The sequence below is a fragment of the Mauremys mutica genome, chromosome 10, assembly GCF_020497125.1.
Source record: "Mauremys mutica isolate MM-2020 ecotype Southern chromosome 10, ASM2049712v1, whole genome shotgun sequence".
Taxonomy (NCBI): domain Eukaryota; kingdom Metazoa; phylum Chordata; order Testudines; family Geoemydidae; genus Mauremys; species Mauremys mutica.
In genome coordinates this window covers 66166205-66186933 of record NC_059081.1, presented here as the reverse complement: position 1 = coordinate 66186933, position 20729 = coordinate 66166205, and the positions used below count along the sequence as shown (strand labels likewise).

The following is a 20729-nucleotide window of genomic DNA, read 5'->3' as shown; positions in this document are numbered from 1 at the left end:
TTATTGGCTTTGCTACCAAGTCAGCCTTTTTGTGAATGCCTGATGATGCTCCTTTTCAGTGTGAATAATCAATAGGGTGATGTGTGTGCGATAGATGGGCGGAGGTGCGTGGGGGGTGGGAAAATAGGGCAAGGGGAAAAGGGTTGGGACTTAAATGACCTTTGTAAATGTCTTTCCATCCCCTTTGTTGCTGGTAAGGGAGATGTAAGTTTGCTGCAGATGACAATTTAACCTGAAGCTCTGTTCTTTCCACAGTGGGTAAGCCTCACAAGTGTAACTACTGCGGCCGGAGCTACAAGCAGCGCAGTTCACTGGAGGAACACAAGGAACGCTGCCACAACTATCTTCAGAATGTCAGTATGGAGGCTGCTGGGCAGGTCATGAGTCACCATGGTGGGTGGAAACAATGTTCAGGAGCCTCCTGTACCTCGGAGTGACTTCTGCACTTATTTCATGTTTTGGGGGTTTTTTCTCTCTCCAGATAGTGGGTTTTTTTTTTTAATACTTAAAATAACCTCATTCTTCCTAGAACATTTACGTTTAAATATTCTTAAGAAAGACAGAAACCGTGCATGAAATCCTGGCCCCACTGAAGTCAACAACAAAACTCCCTTTGACTTCATAGGAGCCAGGATTTCAGTGTGTGTGTGTGTGTGTGTGTGTGAAATCAGCCCTGCAAAATTATTATGAAAAATTGACTAGACCAAATATAAAATGTGTTCTTTGCCCACCTTTTAACATAATTGATATGAGAAAAACTAAAAATATTGTAGTCTTCGTAAAAACAAAGCTTCTGTGTTGCAAGTACGAAAGTAGAATTTGGCAAGATTGGTAAATGTAATATGTTACATATACATATATGTGTGTGTGTGTATATATGTAAATATTTTAACATAATAGACATGCTGTATGTGTAAATAGTATATTGAAAAAGATTATTGAGGCTTTTTGTGTAGTATAAAGAGCTTGAAAAAGAGGATATAAAAAGCAGGCTATGAGAACATAGTTTTATCTTAGTGGGTTATAACACTTTAAAAAACAAACCATAATTTCTTTCAGACTCTCAAAATTATCTTTGGTTTTAGTTTTTGAAGTGGAAGCTTTTGATTTTTGAAATTTTTCGTGAAATGGCTTATCCTTTTTAAAAAAATGCTTATTGAAAATTTTATTTTTTGATTTTTGGTATACTTTTTGAAAATATTTTTAAATTTTTGTTTTAAAAAAGAAAATCCTACCATGTGACTAAGCTAACCAGTCAAAATTTTCAGCATTGCAAAATGAAAAAGAGGACGGAAATTGAAAGCAGCCTGCTTTTTTTTCCTTTCTGTGTGTTTTTTTTGTTTAGGAGTTTTCTGTTTGTTTTTTGCTACTGTGTAACTTTTCAGTGGTCAGTTTAGTCACGTGGTGGGATTTTTATTTATTTAAAAAGAAAATTTTTCAAAAATATATAACAAAAAACCAAGACCAAAAAAAATCAATTTAAATAATTGATTTCTAATAGAAAATTTTGGAGAAAAAAATCACAAGAATTTTTAAATATTCCTTTTTTTTTTTTTTTGCCCCCCACAAAAAAGTTGCATTGGAAAAATGTCATTTGCTCTGTTAAATAATTTCAATTATATACCGCCACCAGAAATGCCATGGAGAAGAAAATAAGCATTTAAAATCTGGTACATTCAGAAAGAATCATAGAATCTCAGGGTTGGAAGGGACCTCAGGAGGTCATCTAGTCCAACCCCCTGCTCAAAGCAGGACCAAACCCAACTAAATCATCCCAGCCAGGGCTTTGTCAAGTCTGACCTTAAAAACCTCTAAGGAAGGAGATTCCACCACCTCCCTAGGTAACCCATTCCAGTTTTTCACCACCCTACTAGTGAAAAATTTTTTCCTAATGTCCAACCTAAACCTCCCCCACTGCAACTTGAGACCATTACTCCTTGTTCTGTCATCTTCTACCACTGAGAACAGTCTAGATCCATCCTCTTTGGAACCCCCTTTCAGGTAGTTGAAAGCAGCTATCAAATCCCCCCTCAGTCTTCTCTTCTGCAGGCTAAACAATCCCAGTTCCCTCAGCCTCTCCTCATAAGTCATGTGCTCTAGCCCCCTAATCATTTTTGTTGCCCTCCGCTGGACTCTCTCCAATTTATCCACATCCTTCTTGTAGTGTGGGGCCCAAAACTGAACACAGTACTCCAAATGAGGCCTCACCAGTGCTGAATAGAGGGGAATGATCACATCCCTTGATCTGCTGGAAATGCCCCTACTTATACAACCCAAAATGCCATTAGCCTTCTTGGCAACAAGGGCACACTGTTGACTCATATTCAGCTTTTCGTCCATCATAACCCCTAGGTCCTTTTCTGAAGAACTGCTGCCCAGCCATTCGGTCCCTAGTCTGTAGCAGTGCATGGGATTCTTCCGTCCTAAGTGCAGGACTCTGCACTTGTCCTTGTTGAACCTCATCATATTTCTTTTGGCCCAATCCTCTAATTTGTCTAGGTCCCTCTGTATCCTATCCCTACCCTCCAGCGTATCAACCACTCCTCCCAGTTTAGTGTCATCTGCAAACTTGCTAAGGGTGCAGTCCACACCATCCTCCAGATCGTTAATGAAGATATTGAACAAAACCGGCCCCAGCACCGACCACTTGATACCGGCTGCCAACTAGACATGGAACCATTGATCACTACCCGTTGAGCCCGACCATCTAGCCAGTTTTCTATCCACCTTACCGTCCATTCATCCAGCCCAGACTCCTTTAACTTGCTGGCAAGAATACTGTGGGAGACTGTATCAAAAGCTTTGCTAAAGTCCAGAAATAGCACATCCACTGCTTTCCCCTCATCCACAGAACCGGTTATCTCATTATAGAAGGCATTAGGCAGTCAGGCATGACTTGCTCTTGGTGAATCCATGCTGACTGTTCCTGATCACTTTCCCCTCCTTTAAGTGGTTCAGAATTGATTCCTTGAGCACCTGTTCCATGATTTTTCCAGGGACTGAGGTGAGCCTGACTGGCCTGTAGTTCCCTGTTTCTTCCTTCTTCCCTTTTTTAAAGATGGGCACTACATTAGCTTTTTTTCAGTCATCCGGGACCTCCTCCGATCGCCATGATTTTTCAAAGATAATGGCCAATGGCTCTGCAATCTCATCGGCCAACTCCTTTAGCACCCTCGGATGCAGTGCATCCGGCCCCATGGACTTGTGCTCGTCCAGCTTTTCTAAATAGTCCCGAACTACTTCTTTCTCCACAGAGAACTGGTCACCTCCTCCCCATACCATGCTGCAGAGTGCAGCTGTCTGGGAGCTGACCTTGTCTGTGAAGACAGAGGCAAAAAAAGCATTGAGTACACTAGCTTTCTCCACATTCTCTGTCACTAGGTTCCCTCCCTCATTCAGCAAGGGGCCCACACTTTCCTTGACTTTCTTCTTGTTGCTAACATACCTGAAGAAACCCTTCTTGTTACTCCTAACATCTCCGGCTAGCTGCAACTCCAAGTGTGATTTGGCCTTCCAAAATAACTAAACATTTTAGGCCTGATCTAATGCTCATAAAAGTCAGTAGAAATAGTCCCTCTGATTTCAGTGGTCTTTGGGTCAGGGCTTTTTTGTATCCTGACTTTCAGACATACTTGATCTTTTTGGACTGATGGTGTTTAAGCTAAGAGTTTACCCAGCTACACCGTTCCCAAGAAGAGTCTTAGGCGCCTGTGACTCCAGTGGGGCTTCTTTCAGGGGTTAAAGTTAAGTCAGTGTGTGTAGTTCTTTTGAGAACTGGGTCTTTAGTGAGCTTTCTCCATAAAACGCAGTTATGAAAGCTACAAGTAAGTGCTTCAGGGATTGTGTTGTGGGAGATCTCCCCAGATTCTACTCCACTTCTAGTCAAAAACACTTCTCTTTGCCAGTGTTGAGACAGTTTTAGATTTGCTTGGAAGGAACTACTTAAACATAGACTGTGCGGGCCAAGTTCTTAGCCTTTTCTACACCTAGAAGATTCACTGGTTTAACTTCAATCAGTTTTTCAACCAATTTCAGTTAGACCGGTCCAAACCCCTGTCTGAACACTCTGAGGGCTTTTGTACACTACCACTTAAATCAATGTAAGTGACGTTGCTCAAGGGTGTGAAAAAACCCACCACCCTGAGCGACGTAACTTACATCGGGTGCCTCGTTGATATGGAGTAATTAGGCCGACGGGAGAGGGCTCTCCTGTCAGTGTAATGCATCTTCACCAGACGCGCTATGTGGCACTGCTGCATCAGTGCAGGGGCATCAGTTGACTGTGGTAGTGAAGACAAGCCCTTAGTCTGGTTTAGTTTAGTTTGTTTGTTCTTAATGGGTTTAAATTAAGCTGGAATAAATCTGGTTTAAAGTCAAATAAGAGCGCAACTTTCTCATGTAGACAAGTCCAATGTATTTAAATCTCCTGCCTTGCAAGTGAGTAAGGGAGTACAAGGCCCACCCCGCTATGTGACCAACCTGTTTCTGCTTTGGGCAAGGTGGGGAGGAGCTGGGTTAGCAAGCTCTTCGAATCCACAGCTTGACCCAACAGTGAGCAGAGTCTGGTCTACCAACATGCCTGCCAGCGTAGCTTAGCCAACGAAGGAGGGGATGTAATCACTGCCCTATAAAAGTGACTGCAGCAACTTCCCTCCTCTCTGCAGCTCAGGGGAAAACTAGAAGGATTTGTGACTCACTGAGACACAATTCGTTCCCACGGTCTCCCCAAAGGTAACACCCCTTACAAAAGGACTGAAAGGTCTTAGTCTACCGCTAAGAATGTATTGTGCAAAAATGTGCCGATATTTCCTTCTGGCCCTTGCCATACTGTGTATTTTTCAGGACCAGTATTGTTGTTGGGGTGTTCGATATCTTGGACTTACTCAGCACCACCTTGAACTTGAGCTTTCTTGTGTGTCTTTGTAACTGTTTTCTCATTTACTATGTTTCTGGAGATACATCCAGTATGGGATTACCCAGTGCTTTTTCTTAGCTTATGTTACCAGAATGAGCCATAATATATTTGCCAGGATCTATGAAACCATAACTGACTCCTACCCACAATTAGCAAAGTGATTCTCTGGGGCGGTCCTACAATGAGCTTTTTATAAAAAGCTGGAGATGGGGATTTTCTTCTCCTCACCACTGTCTTGCTGTTGGAGGAAGGGGAGCCCAGCTGGGACCCCTTGCATCCTTGTCAACGATTAACAATTTATTTTGCCAGGGTGAGCTATTCTAATAAGCTGGGGGCACCCCCTGGAGGGGTGTTGATGCATTCTGCTCAATTAATTCATTTACTCATTCATTCTCACAACAGCCCTGTGAGGAAGGTAAGTATCATTGTGTCTGTTTTCTAGATAGATAAATCACCTAACTAAAGCCACAAGGGGGGTTAGGTTATCAGAACATGGGTTAAAATGCAGAAGTTTCTGGCTCTCACTCCCTTGCTTAGTCCAGTAGCATGCCACTGACGTGCCCGTCTTTGTGGCTAGAAGCCATGTAGCCTGCTACAGCAAAGCAGGTAGCTCACTTGTAGACAACTTGCCAGAAGAAAGTTGCCATGAAGTAGCAGGCTGGGCAGTGCTGGTCCTCCCAAGTAAAAATGGGCCTGGGGGCCTCTAACTCTAGGTTTCCTGGGTCCCAGCCCTGTGTGAGTATAATGGAGACCAGTGCTGGATGTCTATAGCAGTGATCATGAATAAACTGTGATCTTTAAGAAAAATCAAAGACAAACTTTCAATCTTAGCTATGCATTTATACCAGTTTACAGATTCTAGCTTAAAACAAACAAAAGGAAGTATTTTTTTTCACACAACACAGTCAGTCTGTGGAACTCCTTTCCAGAGGATGTTATGAAGGCCAAGAGTATAATAGGGTTCAAAAAAGAATTAGATAACTTCATGGAGGATAGGTTCATCAATAGCTATTAGCCGGGATGGGTAGGGATGGTGTCCCTAACCTCTGTTTGCCAGAAGCTGGGAATGGGCGACAGAATGGATCACTTGATGATTACCTGTTCTGTTCATCTCCTCTGGGGCATCTGGCATTGGCCTCTGTCGGAAGACAGGATACTGGGCTAGATGGACCTTTGGTCTGACCTAGTATGGCCGTTCTTATCTTCACAGAGAAAAAGGCTAAAGAAATTCTTCAAAATAGATGCTTCATGGTTACTCTGTTTGCTTATTTAGGATCCCAAAAATAAGAAAGAGAGGGAGTCCAGTTCTCTGCAACCCCCAAAAGTCCGCTTGACACATTACAGATGATAGATCGTTTTATTCCTACGTAACTGAGTAGAATTTGGGTTTCAATGCTGACTCCAGGGAGTTCTTCCCACCAGGATCCATGAAAATTTTCCGTGGTGTTTTTTTTTTTTTTTTTTGTTTTTAATATCTTAATGTGAGCTGAGGAAAGGAGGCTGAGGGTCAAGAGCCTTGGCTGATGTAAACCAGCATAGCTTTACTATTTCAAGCAACATTCAGGGACTAAACATGTCCTGAGTTTTTACTTTTGTTATGCCGTGTTCTCTGTTGCTCAAATTATACACAGACAACTATTACATGTGTGTGATTTCATACAACTAAAAAAAACCCCAAAACTAAAAGTTGCTCTGAGTCCAGCCTTTTGATCTACAGTCCCCTTAGTTTCAAGGAAATGGAGGCTCTGAAGCAGTGTTCCTCAACTCTTGTCACCCTGAAGACGGTCTCGGTCTGTGTATTGAATGGATGGGCTAACAAGTTAGTGTTATTTCTAATATCCTTTCTTGCAAATGTCAGCGGAAACTCAACATCTTTGCTTAGGCTCCAGTACAGGAAAGCACTTAAGTGCCTGCTTAAGTCCATCCTCTATCAGAAAAGCACTTAAGCATATCCTTTGCAGGACTTCCTGTTTGTTGAATAGAGATGCTTTGCAGAACTTGGGCCTTAGTTGTGAGCATGTGTTATCTTTCTTGGTTTGTTTTTCTATTTTATAACTGATATTCCTCAGTGAATTATGTGGACTTTGGTTTTTGGCTTTTACTTAGGTATTGATTTTTTTTTCTTAAAATTAAAAGCAAATCCAAACAGGGTGCCTCGTGATACAGCATACAGGAAATAGGCATCTGATTGCTCATTTGTCAGTTGTTTCTTAACGTATCTGATGCATTCCTTTTTTAAAAAACGTTAAATAATAGATCTCGATTTTAAATATTTGCAAAGACATGATGTTCAGTTTCACCTTTCAAGTTTCCATGCTGGCAACATCTAACCAATCTAATCTTGATTTGCCTGTGATTTAACAAATTAAGAGAGTGGTTGTTTTTGTTGATGTTGCTTTTTCTGAAATCTACATAACCAACCACATTTTGGCAATTTATCTTCCCAGTACCATAAATATTGGAGAGGGTCAGAAACAGTAATGTTTCCGCTTGGAACTTAACTGTATTGGCAAAGGTCCCATGCCCTAGTCTCGTTTTGAACCAGATTAAAAGTCACCACCTGTTGTTAAATGTGGAGCAACCCTCTTACTGTCAGTTTCAGAAATACTAAAGCAGGTACTGGATTGACGATATTCTACAGAGGAGTCTGAGCAAAATCCTTGCCTAATGTATTGATTGTAAGATGTTTTTGTGAACATTGTAATCTGTTCCTCGCTTTCCATGGAAGAAAGAAGCCCAGTTGTATGTTGGTCAAATTTCACCTAGGAAATTTCACAGACCTTTATCTAAGATACGGGTGTTGGCACTTTTTTAGCTAGTATTTAACCTTTATATGATGCATCAATGAATATGAAGAACCTGGGACTGTGTCCAATGACTATTAAAGTCAATAGAGTCTTTCAGGCCTTTGTAGATGCAATCCTGTGAAGTGCAGAGTGCTCTTAACACCCATTTACAATGGGAATTGAGAGCACTGAGCATGTCCCAGGATTTTCCCCCAAGCAAGTCTCGTGTGTAATGTATAGCAGGGGCAGACAGTCATCGGTTTATCTTAATAGAGGGTGGATTCTGACCCCATTGAAGTCAATAGGAGTTTCCCCATTGACTTCAGCGGGGACAGGATTTTACCCATAGTGTACTTGGAGAAAGAGGTGGGTTTTTTTTGTTTTTGTTTGTTTTTTTAGCACAAAGAGCAGCTAGGCACCCAGTTCCCATTGACAATCAATGAGAGTGGGTCTCCTTGCAGCCAGTTGTGTCTTTGAAAATCTCCCTGTGTTTTCAATACATCCCTAAATAGGCCTAATGTAGGTTTCTATGGAGCAGCCCAGGCTACCTAAGTAGTCTTCCTAAATCCAGTCTGCGGTCTGTTACCCCTAGGGTGACCAGATGTCCCGATTTTATAGGGAAAATCCCGATATTTGGGGCTTTTTCTTATATAGGCTTCTATTACCCCCGCACTCCCTGTCCCGATTTTTTCACACTTGCTACCTGGTCAGCCTAGTTACCCCAAGCCTTGAAGTCTGCACTGGATATTAATTAGGTCACTTGCATACCACACACCATTTTTGTAAACATTGGTTTCATCTTGTATTTGTGCTATTTCTCTTCCATTATTTTCACTGGTGCCAGCAGGCTTCCCTGGTAAATGAGAAATCATTGTGTTTCTCAGTGGGAGCATCCTGTACAAATAAAAAGGCAGCAGAGTAAATCATTTTACAGAGTATGCCGGATTCTAAGACTCAAAGCATTCGGCTTTCCCTAGCAGCACAAACACAAATTAAATCAAAGGAATAAATTGTCCCATGTTCTTGAATGTCTGAGTTGAGAAGTTCACCAGAACAGGTCTTTTATTTCGTAATTGCCGGGTATTTGCTCTTCCTTTTTAGGAGGCAAAGGCAATGCTTTTATCACCTCATTTTAATGTGTATTGTGCTACCAAATAGCCACATGTTTTAAGAATAGGAGATTCATTAGCACTGATGTCAGTGAAGTCACAATGGAGTAATGCAGTGCTGAATCAGGCCCAATTCTGTGGTCTCCACACAGACTACACTCATGCGTGAGGAGTACACGATAAAGTCCTTGGGGACTGAGTTTTAAGGAAGTTGCCATGGTGTGAGGAAAAAGAAGGGAACAATAGAGAAGATTTAGGGTCCAATCCTGCTCTCCTTATTCTGGCAAAATTTCCTTTGACTTCAGTGGGAGTTTTGCCTAAATAAGGAGAGCAGGATGAGGCCTTCAGGACATACAGATTAGAGCAATTGTTTGTTCGGCCATTCCAGAAACCTGTTTCGGTTTGCTGCCCAAGAATCTTTAAATATAAATCATAATCATAGTGCTACTAACTAACGTCCAACTAGCACAAAGACACTGATGGTTGAACTTGTTCAACTAAAGCTATCTTCTGTGGATGAATCAGAGCCAATGAGTCTATTTATTAGATTCAATGCTATGGAACAATTGAAACAACTGGAATTGCCTTTTGTCATGCATAAATTCTTCAGCCTACTGTGATGAATTGGAATGATTCAGAAACTGTGGGTCTGATCCTCAGCTGGTGACAATCAGATAGTTCCACTGAAATGAACTAATTTTCTAGTGCTTGTAAATAAGAAACCACAAGAAAACAAAGTATTGCTCAAGTATTAGGTGAGCTGTTATAAGTTTTTTTGGGGGGGAGGGAGGGGTTTCAGCTAGGCACATAAAAGTAGTTGGCTGTTCATGTGCTTCTGGTACCTGCGCCTTATTTCCAGCTGAGAGAATCAGACCAGGCATTAGATGAAGGGTGAAATAAGCAATAACAGAAGGTGTCATTAACTTCTCTTTTTTGCTTCAAAGACAGCTGAAAATACATACATATTTCCCAAGTATTCCTCCTCCATGTAAGTAGTTCCTGTAGCTGCCACAGGGATGTTATTCAGTGGGTAAGGAGGTTGGTCTGCTGATCACACAGGGTGGGTAGATGTCCACAAGGAATCTTGACATTCATTGGTGACTGAGGCTGTAAAAATGTTTGAGAACCTCTGTTTTATGCCATTCACCTAAACTGGGAAACTATGAGATGATGATCTTATAAATTAGATGCATTATGGCTGGAAGAGTAGCCGTCTCATGCATGGAAAAAGGACATATACACTAAAGCCCACATTTTCAAAAGAGGACTTTGATTTTGTAAGCCTCAATTTTTGGGTGCTCAGCTTTAGCCAGAAGAGGCCTGAATCTCCATTGCCATGCACCTTTTGACATGGGAGCAAAGAGAGTATAAAATGCTGCCCGCACAGAAGGATAGCACTTCATGCTCACTGTGCACTGGTGTCACTGAATTCACACGGTGGAAGGCAACGGAGAATCACGTCTCAAGGGTGATTTTCAACAGTGCGATGCACGTGACCGCTCCCACAGGGAAGCACTCAAAATCGGAAGCCCACGTTTGAAAATTTGGCCCTAACTGCTCAAACGTTAATGTTGTTTCGCTGCCAATTGTATTCCTTGCACCTTGTTTCATTGGTATTTTAATATGCACTATAGTCTACTGGGCTCAAAACAGTTAGTGCCATCTCTTAAGTGTAGACAGACCTGTCTGATGTGACTTTTTGGTTTTACGTAGTACCTCCTATGGAAGATGGTAAGGAACAAGAGCCTGGGATGGACAACAATATTTCTCTGGTGCCTTTTGAAAGACCTGCTGTTATAGAGAAGCTGACAAGCAACATGGGAAAGCGTAAAAGCTCCACCCCACAGAAGTTTGTGGGTAAGCTTGAGAGAGCATTTTTATTATTCTTAGTGAGTAGGAATAGGTTATTTGTTAACTCCTAAGAAGAGTCAAAAGATCAAAGGGGAAAACTGCACTCTCAGAATTGAGCATGATTGGGCGGGGGCGGGGGGGGGGAGGGACAAGGGAAACAGTTGAGAGATGATTAAATCAAAGCAGAAAACAACCTAAAAGTGATTTGAAAGTGACTGAATTTCAATACTGTCAACCCTAAAACTCATGAGCCAGGGCCCCAAAATCTTGAGATTTTAAAATATACATTTTGGGTCTTTTTCTTTACCTTTTGGTGTTTGAGCCTTTAGGGTGCTTTTGGGTCACAATTTCGAACTTTTCTCTGTCATCATGAGGGCTAGAGACTTGTTTAGTGAAAGCTGAGATTCTCATGTAATCACCTGACTCTGGGAGCTGGAGGCTTAAAAAAAAAACAACCCTCAAGTAACTCAAGACTTGTGATAAACCTGTGAGAATTGGCAACCCTGAAATTGCCTCCCTGATATGCACGGGTGTGAAAGTGACACGTTGCAGCTTTTATTAAAAGAAGCCCCTATTCCAAATGACACAACACATTTCTTGATCCTTCACAGCTCATACACAAGTTATTGGATTCAATACATGGGGTAACTGGGTGAAATTTAAGGATATGTTGCACAGGAGGTCAGATGAGATGATCTAATGGTTCCTTCTGGCCTTAAACTCCATGAATCTATGAAATACAAGACCACATCGGACCACTTTTATTTATTAGCCATTTATTTTAGAATCTCTGGCCCAGACTTAACTGTTTGTATCTAGGTTTCCTGTACCTCAGAATGTTAAGGAGTTCTTGTTAAACTATAGCATAAGATGCTGTAGTAAACATTACTCATGTTAGGCTGTAGCTTGTGGCTTTATGCTGCAGCTCACATTGTTGTGGAGGTTGGGCGACATTGTGCTACAGCAAGAGCACCTGCTGTTGTTTGGACTGGGACAAAATTCTTCTGGGGAAGTGCACGTCGCAGCAGGGACTCCACTACCCATTAGAAAGGGGTAACATATGTTTTCACCCCCAGCATGAGGCCTGTCTTGCTGGTGCAGACTTTTCAGGGCTCATAGTCTCACCTTGTCCACTATGAGGAGTCTAACGCTGACAGCAGTGCTAGGCTCCTACAGTGCATCACTGGTCAAGACTGTGCTGAGTTCTTTGCATCTCCTCTTTCCTGCTGCCTTTTGCACAGGGTCAGGAACAGTGTGACCCATAAAGAGAATGTTGTGGTGTTTTCTTCTTATTTGGGTTAAAATCAGCACTTTTTGGATAAAGACACATGTTTCCTGGGATTCTTTTGCTTTTGTTGTCTATGAGAAAAGTGGTCTGAAGGAATTAGTGTGCATAAGAACTGGTGCAGAGGCACTGGTATTGTTTAGTCCTCAATACAACAGTTAGGTACTGAATTGGAAGGGGGTGGGGGAAGGAGTGGGTTCTCCACCCACAAACCAAACTCTGACCACTTGAGATGGTACAACATGACCCTACTCACAGTAGATCTTCCTGATATGATCATCCCTCTCCTTGCATGCTTTGATCAACAGGGAAATAGTTAACATTGTGACACTTAAATTGTCATCATTAGACTTCAGGATTACAACCACAGGTGAAAGGAAGTAGGAGAGTTCACACCTCTTTCAAAGCTATTGTTTCAGATTATCTGCATGCTCATGCAGACATTATTGCTTTGGTGGAAAATTTTTAGGATTATTTTTGCAACCATAAGGCTAGAGAAAGATTTAAAAAAAAAAAATCTCGAGCACAATATGAAATCTACCAGAGGAAAAACGTCCCCATGAACCAGCACCATTTGTTCCTTAGAAGTTTACTGCACAGATCGAGATAACTCTGAGTCATCTCCATGTTCTGGGTGGCTTAAACTAACTGAGTTCTTTTAAAATGCAGGGGGTTGGACTAGATGACCTCCTGAGGTCCCTTCCAACCCTGATATTCTATGATTCTATGACTCTGTAGAATATAGAGGATTTATTTTGTCTAGCCACTTGTGAGAACCCCAAACTATCATTGTCTTTAAAGGCCTGCTTAGTGCTTTGAAATCATTGGATGGAATACATTATAGAAGTACAAATGGTTATCATCTTGCGTAGATTTTTTTCTTTGTAGGATTGAGAATATTCACCTCTGGGCCCAACAAATCCACTGGCTCTGAGACAGGGTGGAGAGGATGGCAAGTTATAGCCTCTGGTGACACCTGGTTCTTATCCAAATCCAGCTGTGGGGGGAAACGGAACATACTGTATTGATATTAATGATATCTTCTTGTTCTGACTTTCTTTCTCCCCTGGGATAGCTGTGCATGAGTTTAAAGGCAGTGATGTTTCATCTCTTCTGCACGTCTTCTCTTTTCACCACACTTACCATGACCTCACCTTTGGTCCCTTTCCTTCCAAATGAAATACTCCGGAAGACTTGACAAGGGTCCTCTTGCTCATTGTAACATTTCCTGTGCACACTGCAAACGTGGCGCTTCTTGAACACTGTATAGTGGTATTTAGGAGAAGGTCATGAAAGCATAAGCTTGAATTTTCCCATGCTGTATCTATCACAGCTTTTCTGCACTTTGTGGTCAGCAGTCTCCGAGGAGCCTTGGTTATGGACCACAATACATGCGCTCTGGCTGAAATTTCAGAAGGAAGGGAAGTGGTATGCTGCAAATGGTGCTAGTAATTGCTGAGAAAGAGAGACTGGTTGCACCCAGTGTTGAGGCACAGAAGTTCTTGAGAGAGCTGTTGAAATAGTGGAGGTATACGAAATAATGAATTGTAAGGAGAAGGTAAATAGAGCACTTCTATTCCCTTTCTCTCATAATACAGGAACAAGGGGGTCATCAATGAAATTAAACAGCAGCACATTGAAAACCGATGAAAGGAAACACACTTCGACACAATGCACAATTAGATTGTAAAATTCATTGCCACGTGATGTCATTGGCACTAAAAACTAATCAGGGTTCAAGAGAGGATTGGGCACTTGTATGATTTACAGTAATATTATAGTGTATCGTTTAATCCTTACAAGAGTTTCAGAAGGGATAAAAACTCCCATGCTTTAAAGCATAAGCCAACCTATAGTTAATGGCAGGGCCGCCCAGACGGGGAGGCAAGTGGGGCAATTTGCCCCGGGCCCAGCAGGGGCCCCCACGAGAGTTTTTTGGGGCCCCTGGAGCAGGGTCCTTCACTCGCTCTGGGGGCCCCGGAAAACTCTCGCAGGGCCCGGGCCCCCGGAGCTTCTTCCGCTCCGGGTCTTCGGCGGCAATTCGGCAGCGTGGGGTCCTTCCGCCCTGGGACCCGCCGCCGAAGTGCCGGGTCTTCGGCGGCAATGCGGGGGGCCCCCGCCGCGGGTCTTCGGGGCACTTCAGTGGCGGGTCCCGGAGCGGAAGGACCCCCCACCGCCAAATTACCGCAGAAGCAGGGGCCCCCCGCCGCCGAAGGCCCCAGGCCCCCTGAATCCTCTGGGCAGCCCTGGTTAATGGGGGTAAGGAAGAAACTTTTTCTCTGTGGTCGGGTTATTCCATAATTGCCTATGCAGAGTTTCTTGCACCTTCCTCTGAAGCATCTGGTACTGAGATAGGATAGTGGCCTAGATGGAGCACAGGTCTCATCCAGTATTGCAGTTCTTATGTTCCTTGATCTGGCTATAAATATATATATTTTTTGGTAATACACAGTAAGATAATTAAAGGATAAACTATTTCATCTTTCAGTTAATGTAGAGTGAGCATAACTGGAATGGAAGATCCCATAATCCTATCGAACCACAACAGATAAATCTGACAAGTTACTTTTCAATACTTATTTGACCAAGAAGAAATTATTTTAAAATGAAAGCCATGTTAACATATCTTGAAATGGGTGGCAAATGTTTCTTTTGTATTGTGTGGTGCATATGGTGAATTAAAATATACTGTCCCTGTACATTTTTGCATTATTATTTATTTTTGTATGTCACGTTCCCTTTTAAAACTCAGCCCAAGATCTTTACAGTTACGGTGAAACATTCTGGTTTGTAACTGAAGGAACAGAGCGATACAAGTCCTAAGCAACTTGAGTGTTTGCTTTAAGTCTGGTGGAGTTATTAAATGAGGCATGCGAAAGGAACAAAAACAAGGTCTGAGGAGCTCACCACAGAGCAAGATAATAATCATAACTGGCAGCACTTTCAGCGCAAGGCTATAATGTCAGTCTAGAAAATCCTGCAGTTGGTAAAGCCTAAAAAGAGACTTTGTGATGGCAACCAACAAACCTAAAACCTATCGCATATAATTAAGCCAATCATTTTACCTCTCCTCATCCTGTTTCTCTGACATCTACATTGTTGAGTAAATGGGGTATTTTCCGCTCCTGTTTTTTTCGTGTGTGCGTGCTAAATTATAACCTCACTGTGGTCAGCCTTGGATAGGGTGACCAGATGTCCCAATTTTATAGGGACAGTCCCAATTTTTGAGTCTTTTTCTTACATAGGCTCCTATTACCCCCACCCCCGTCCCGATTTTTCACACTTGCTGTCTGGTCACCCTAGCCTTGGAGAACCATAGCAAAGCTCTGATTCATCCAGGTGCTTTAACTTGTTGCCTGATTTGAAGCACACAAGTATTGCCATTGAAGTCAGTGGGACTATTTGCGTGCTTTAGATTAGGCACATACATAAGTACGGTAGTTTGCTGACTCAGGGTCCAAGTTCCCAAGCATAAGTGACGTGCGGACTCTGAGAATATAACCTAATTGTTCCATGTATAATGTAAAATCATTTCTCTTTTTACACATTGTTTTAAGACAAGGCAAAGGGAGTGGAATATCCAGTATTAATTATTACAGGTGATGTTGCTATATTGAAAGGTACTGATGCCTTTCAGGAGAGTTGAGATTGTGCCTGTTTCTTTCGTGTGAATGCTTTTTGCCCCAGGCAGATTTGCCAAAAATTGAAAGAGAAGTCTGAGGTTTTTAAGTTCCTGGACAGACAAAGTAGTGACATTAGTGACTGCCTGAATTAATTTATTTGCAGTACTGAGGATACAATGTTTCTGTTGGGTGATAGAGTGGGAAGTGGTGAGAGAATGAAAACCAACAAAGTTGTTTAGTTTATAAAATCCACTATCCAGTACCTTTTAAAATAGAACCTTAACTTTTCAACTAGAAAAATGGAAACAAAACTTTTTAAAGAGCTGTTAATTGACCTTCCCATTTACATGATGCCATACAATAATATCACTGGAAAAGAAATGGGGCCAGATTCAGCCTAGGTATAACAAGAAGAAACACTGTTCATATCAGTGGAGATGTACCTTATGTCAGAACCAATTTTTTTTCCCATAATTGGCATGATTCACCACTATGTTATTCCATTTAAACACTGCTGTACTTCAACGGTTTTAACAGGGTTATACAAGTCTACATTTGGAGTAACACAGTGGTAAATCATACCTTATAGACTTGACTTTTATGTCAGCGAAAGTGATATTCGTTTAGCCTCTGCTGTGGATAAACTAAACTAAGACATGTGATTTTGTTATATCAGTATCCTGATATATATAGACTGTGTTCTTTAAAAGAGATGTTTCTTTCAGTCTGAATAATTGAGTGAAATGCAAAATTAAACCCCAACCTAGGACCTGTGGTTTCAGCTCAGCCTCCCACTACCTGCATCCACTACTGCAGTCTATGGGCAGATGCAACCACCCTTCACTACTTCTGCAGGCCATTGCATCTGCACACTTGCGGGTCTGCAGGTTTGTTAGGCCCCAGTATTTCTGCCCTGTGTGGCCGTTGTTTAGAGAGCCCCCTCAATACAGCCCCACTGTGAGGTGTGAGACAAGTTGCGTGTCTCATACAGGTGCCTCTGCATCATGGCTGATTTAATCTTATGTTGAAAAAGAAATCACCTTTGGCCTGATAGTCAGGTGGTATAAACTGGTGTAGCTCCACTGATGTCAATAGAATTACGCTCTTTTCCATCAGCCGAGGAGCTGGTCCCATATTTCCTCATTTGGAGCACAGAGAACATCATCTGATGGTTTCCATCAGGTCTGGAATTCATTTCAGCCATAGGCTTATCTAGAGTTAAGACTCAAGACTGCCTGCGCGGAGGGTGCAATCCCATCCCTGGGCAGAGGGCTCACATAAGATCTCTACACCACATATAGAGCTTAAGTGACACTTGAAGGGTTCCTGGTGCTGGCCCTCTGCCCGGGGGTGAATTTCACCCTCAGTCAGGAATACAGCTGGTCATCTGTAGAGGGCAGTGAGGGATTTTTTTTTTCTCCAGTGTATTCTGTGGTTTGGGGTTGGTTGGTTTGGTTTGGTTATTGCTCACTCCTCTGAAGCATCAGAGATGGCCACAACTACAGATGGACACTGGACTGGATGGGGTGGTGCTCTGAGGTGGTACAGAGCTTCTCTCCACTCTCCCCCCCCCCCCCACCTCCAGGTGCTCCTCTGGCTGGTTTTTGCTTACATGTTCGGGGCCTAACTGATCGCCATATATGGAGTTGGGAAGGAATTTTCCCCCAGGTCAGATTGGCAGTAACCTTGGGGGAGTTTTGTCTTCCTCTGCATTGCGGGGCAGGGATCACCTGCTAGGATGGTCTAGGTATATCTCACTTAATCCTTTTCCTGCCACTGCAGAGGCCTAGGCACTGGTGCACTTTAGTCCCTCCTGTTTTTTTCCTGTGGCCCACTGAGGGCTGTAATACCTTGATCTAATTGTGGTTGTTGGGCCTCGTGTGGAGAAGGTTGGGTGGTGTGTAGTGGCCTGTGATATACAGGTCAGACTAGATGATCAGACGGTTCTTTCTTGCCTTAAACTCTGTGACTAACTCAGGGTTTTTCTCTATTACAGTTGAATGTCTAGGTGACTTTCTTTTTCTCATTCGTTTTGTTCTTGCCTTTAGGTGAAAAGATCATGAGATTTGGCTATCCAGATATTCACTTTGATATGAACTTAACCTATGAGAAAGAGGCTGAGCTGATGCAGTCTCACATGATGGACCAAGCCATCAACAATGCAATCAACTACCTTGGAGCTGACGCACTTCACCCCCTGATGCACCACACACCAAGCACAATTGCAGAGGTGGCCCCGGTCATCAGCTCAGCTTATGCTCAGGTCTATCATCCTAGGATAGAAAGGCCCATTAGCAGGGAAACAGCTGACAGTCATGAAAACAACATAGATGGCCCTATCTCCCTCATCAGACCAAAGAGTCGACCCCAGGAAAGAGAGGCCTCCCCCAGCAATAGCTGCCTGGATTCTACTGACTCGGAGAGCAGCCATGAAGACCGCCAGTCCTACCAAGGAAACCCTGCCTTAAATCCCAAGAGGAAGCAAAGCCCAGCTTACATGAAGGAGGACACCAAGGCTTTGGATGCCACAAAGGCTTCTAAGGGCTCTTTAAAGGATATCTATAAGGTCTTCAATGGAGAAGGGGAGCAGATTAGGGCCTTCAAATGTGAGCACTGTCGAGTTCTTTTCCTAGACCACGTCATGTACACCATCCACATGGGTTGTCATGGCTACCGGGACCCATTAGAATGCAACATTTGTGGGTATCGAAGCCAGGACCGCTATGAGTTCTCGTCGCACATTGTTCGAGGGGAGCACACATTCCACTAGGCCTTCTCATCCAAAGGGGACTCTTATGAAGTAGAAGAACTGCACATGAAGAAGTACTGCACTTACAATCCCACTTTTCATTGACCCACCTTTTGTTGTTGTTGTTTTGTTGTTGCTGTTGTTTAATTATTATTATTAACCTTATTGTATGGACCCAACCTCAGTCTCTCTGCCCAGTTTAAGAATGGAAGGAAGGAAGGGAAGGGATGAGAGAGTTTTGTGTTGTTGCTGTTGTTCTGTTTTGGTGATCTGTCTAGCATATTTTGTGGGAATTGAAAGGCAGTCCATTTCTGTCACAGTTAGCTGTACATCATGTCATATGTTGGGTATTGCTCAATTCTGGTAGCTGCTTTAAAGTCATAATGAGTTCCCACCCAATTGTAGATTAATAATTTCAGGCAGATAGGTAGAAACATTTCAGAGGAAAGCCCTTTCAAATGTATAGCTATGGTGGGGAAGATAGGGGGAGTGGGCAATTGTATTCTACAGAATGAACAATTATTTTTAAAGCAAAACTTTTATTTTAGGGATTTAGGAGCACGAATCAAAGTCAATATTCCTTGCAAAATTACTTCCGTGGGTGAGCTATGTCCATGGCTTCTGTGTTTACTTCCCCGTGGAATGTATACAATATGTATGTGTAACACTGTACCACATAACAAGAGTTTAGTTTCATAAGTCTTGGGGCCTCCTGTGGTAAGTTTGAGGTTCTGTGATGTTATTTTACTTAACTTATGAAACACATTTTTAGAATTGCTGATTTGCTGTTATTCCGTAATTGTGTTGATTCACTGGCTTCTTATAGACCTCCTAGTATCCAGACCTAGTTAGTTGCACCATGTGTTTTTAAGAAACATCATTTACAAATAACATTTTTTACCTAGCTTCTAGGACAGTAAATATCCTAGGAGTGAATACAAATTCTGCAGTTTACTCAAGAGATTCTGCTGCTGTTCTAAAATAATTTGGTTTTTAACATTGCAAATTTTAAAATTGCAGATGTGCTAGTAGCAAAGTGTTCTTTAAAACATATATATCAAAAACTGTCTCATCTGATCATCTACAGGATCAGCCTCTCAGCAGCAGCCTAAAGTAAGGCTTACTCCTCGGAAAACACTGGTGGCCAGTTTATCAGCTGGCATTAATCATCAGAGCTCTGTTGACTTCAATGGAATCCTCTGAGCTACACCAGCTCAGGATCTGGCCCTAGCTAGCCACCTCTCCAATGAATCCTTTGCTTTGTAATTTGTTGAATCAGTGACTACCTAGTATCCTTAATTCCTCTTTATTTTTTGGATAGAAGCCCTTACAGCTCTTGATGCACCCCTTCTGCTCTAGGAGAGTGTGAATGCCATGCGGAAAAACAGTTGCTAATTTGATTTGATATCACTTCACACTTTAGGAAAAGGGTACATGAGCTAGAGGCACTAAGGGTAGTTTGATTTAGTATTATTGACACTTACTAATTTCACTGCAGGGAAGAAAAAAAAAAGCTGGTGTGATCAGGCCATTTAAGTACAGACCAAACAAGAACAATGCCAACTCTTTTTTTCCTTTTCTTTTTCTGACAATGCAAGACAGACGCCCCAGTCAAAATCCTGTAGGTTGAGTTGATTGCTCTACAGAAAGTAAGCTTAAACCCAACATGAAACCCAACTCTTTTTATATCAATCATTAGTGAAAGTGAACTGCAAAAATAGAGCTTTAATCTGGAAACATTTGCACAAGTGCATAGCCTTTTTGCACATGGGTACCTTGGTTGAGTTCAATGAGAACTTTTCATATGAGTAAAGTTACTTAAGTGCATACGCAATTGAAGGATGAGGCCATAATGAATCCCCATTTGCTCGTTTTGGTCTGTTTTTCTTATCTTGCCAGACCTACAACATTAGAAAGTAGGAGCTGAGTGGTATTGATTGAAATCTTTTTATGGCGACACACTTGGCAGTTAGAACCTGTGTTTTGAAAGGATACAGTAGATCATGGCCAGATTACCTGATGACTGTTTCCCGGCACTGAAATGCTATTAAGTAGGAGCTGGTAAAGTTTAGCAGTAGCCTATTAATTATAATACAGTATGGATAGAAATGTCCCCTTATGTAATGTGAGAGCTATCAAGGATGGGAAAGAATGGACTTTGAAGAGACAGATAAAAAGAGCTGGTTCCAACGTTGTCCTTGATGTCTTTTTTTTTTTTCTTCCACCCTTATTAAGTTTGATACAGATAAAGCTCAGGCAAGACTAGCTGCCCCTATTTCTCTCATTCTCTTGTGCCTGACACAGTCAAAGTAGCTAATACCCTGCTCATGACCACTGAACTCTTTCTTTGACTCCCAGGGTAGTTATTAAAGGGCATACATTCCCCTCTATTAATGGGAAAAGAAGGGAAC

At 42.2% G+C, this 20729-nt stretch overlaps 1 protein-coding gene across 7 annotated transcripts in view; it reads left to right on the top strand.

Moving 5' to 3' along the window:
• IKZF2 (IKAROS family zinc finger 2) overlaps window positions 1-20478 on the top strand; it is a 135820-nt gene extending 115342 nt beyond the window's left edge. For 5 of the 7 annotated variants that reach the window (XM_045031636.1, XM_045031632.1, XM_045031633.1 and 2 more), the window contains 3 exons: window positions 256-393; window positions 10524-10667; window positions 17618-20478. In XM_045031636.1, coding sequence (XP_044887571.1) covers window positions 256-393; window positions 10524-10667; window positions 17618-18339 — 1004 coding nt within the window. In that variant the 3' untranslated portion in view covers window positions 18340-20478. The remainder of the gene's footprint in view (window positions 1-255; window positions 394-10523; window positions 10668-17617) is intronic. The other 2 variants (XM_045031638.1, XM_045031635.1) reach the window with 1 other exon arrangement.
• The last annotated feature ends 251 nt before the right edge of the window (window positions 20479-20729 follow it).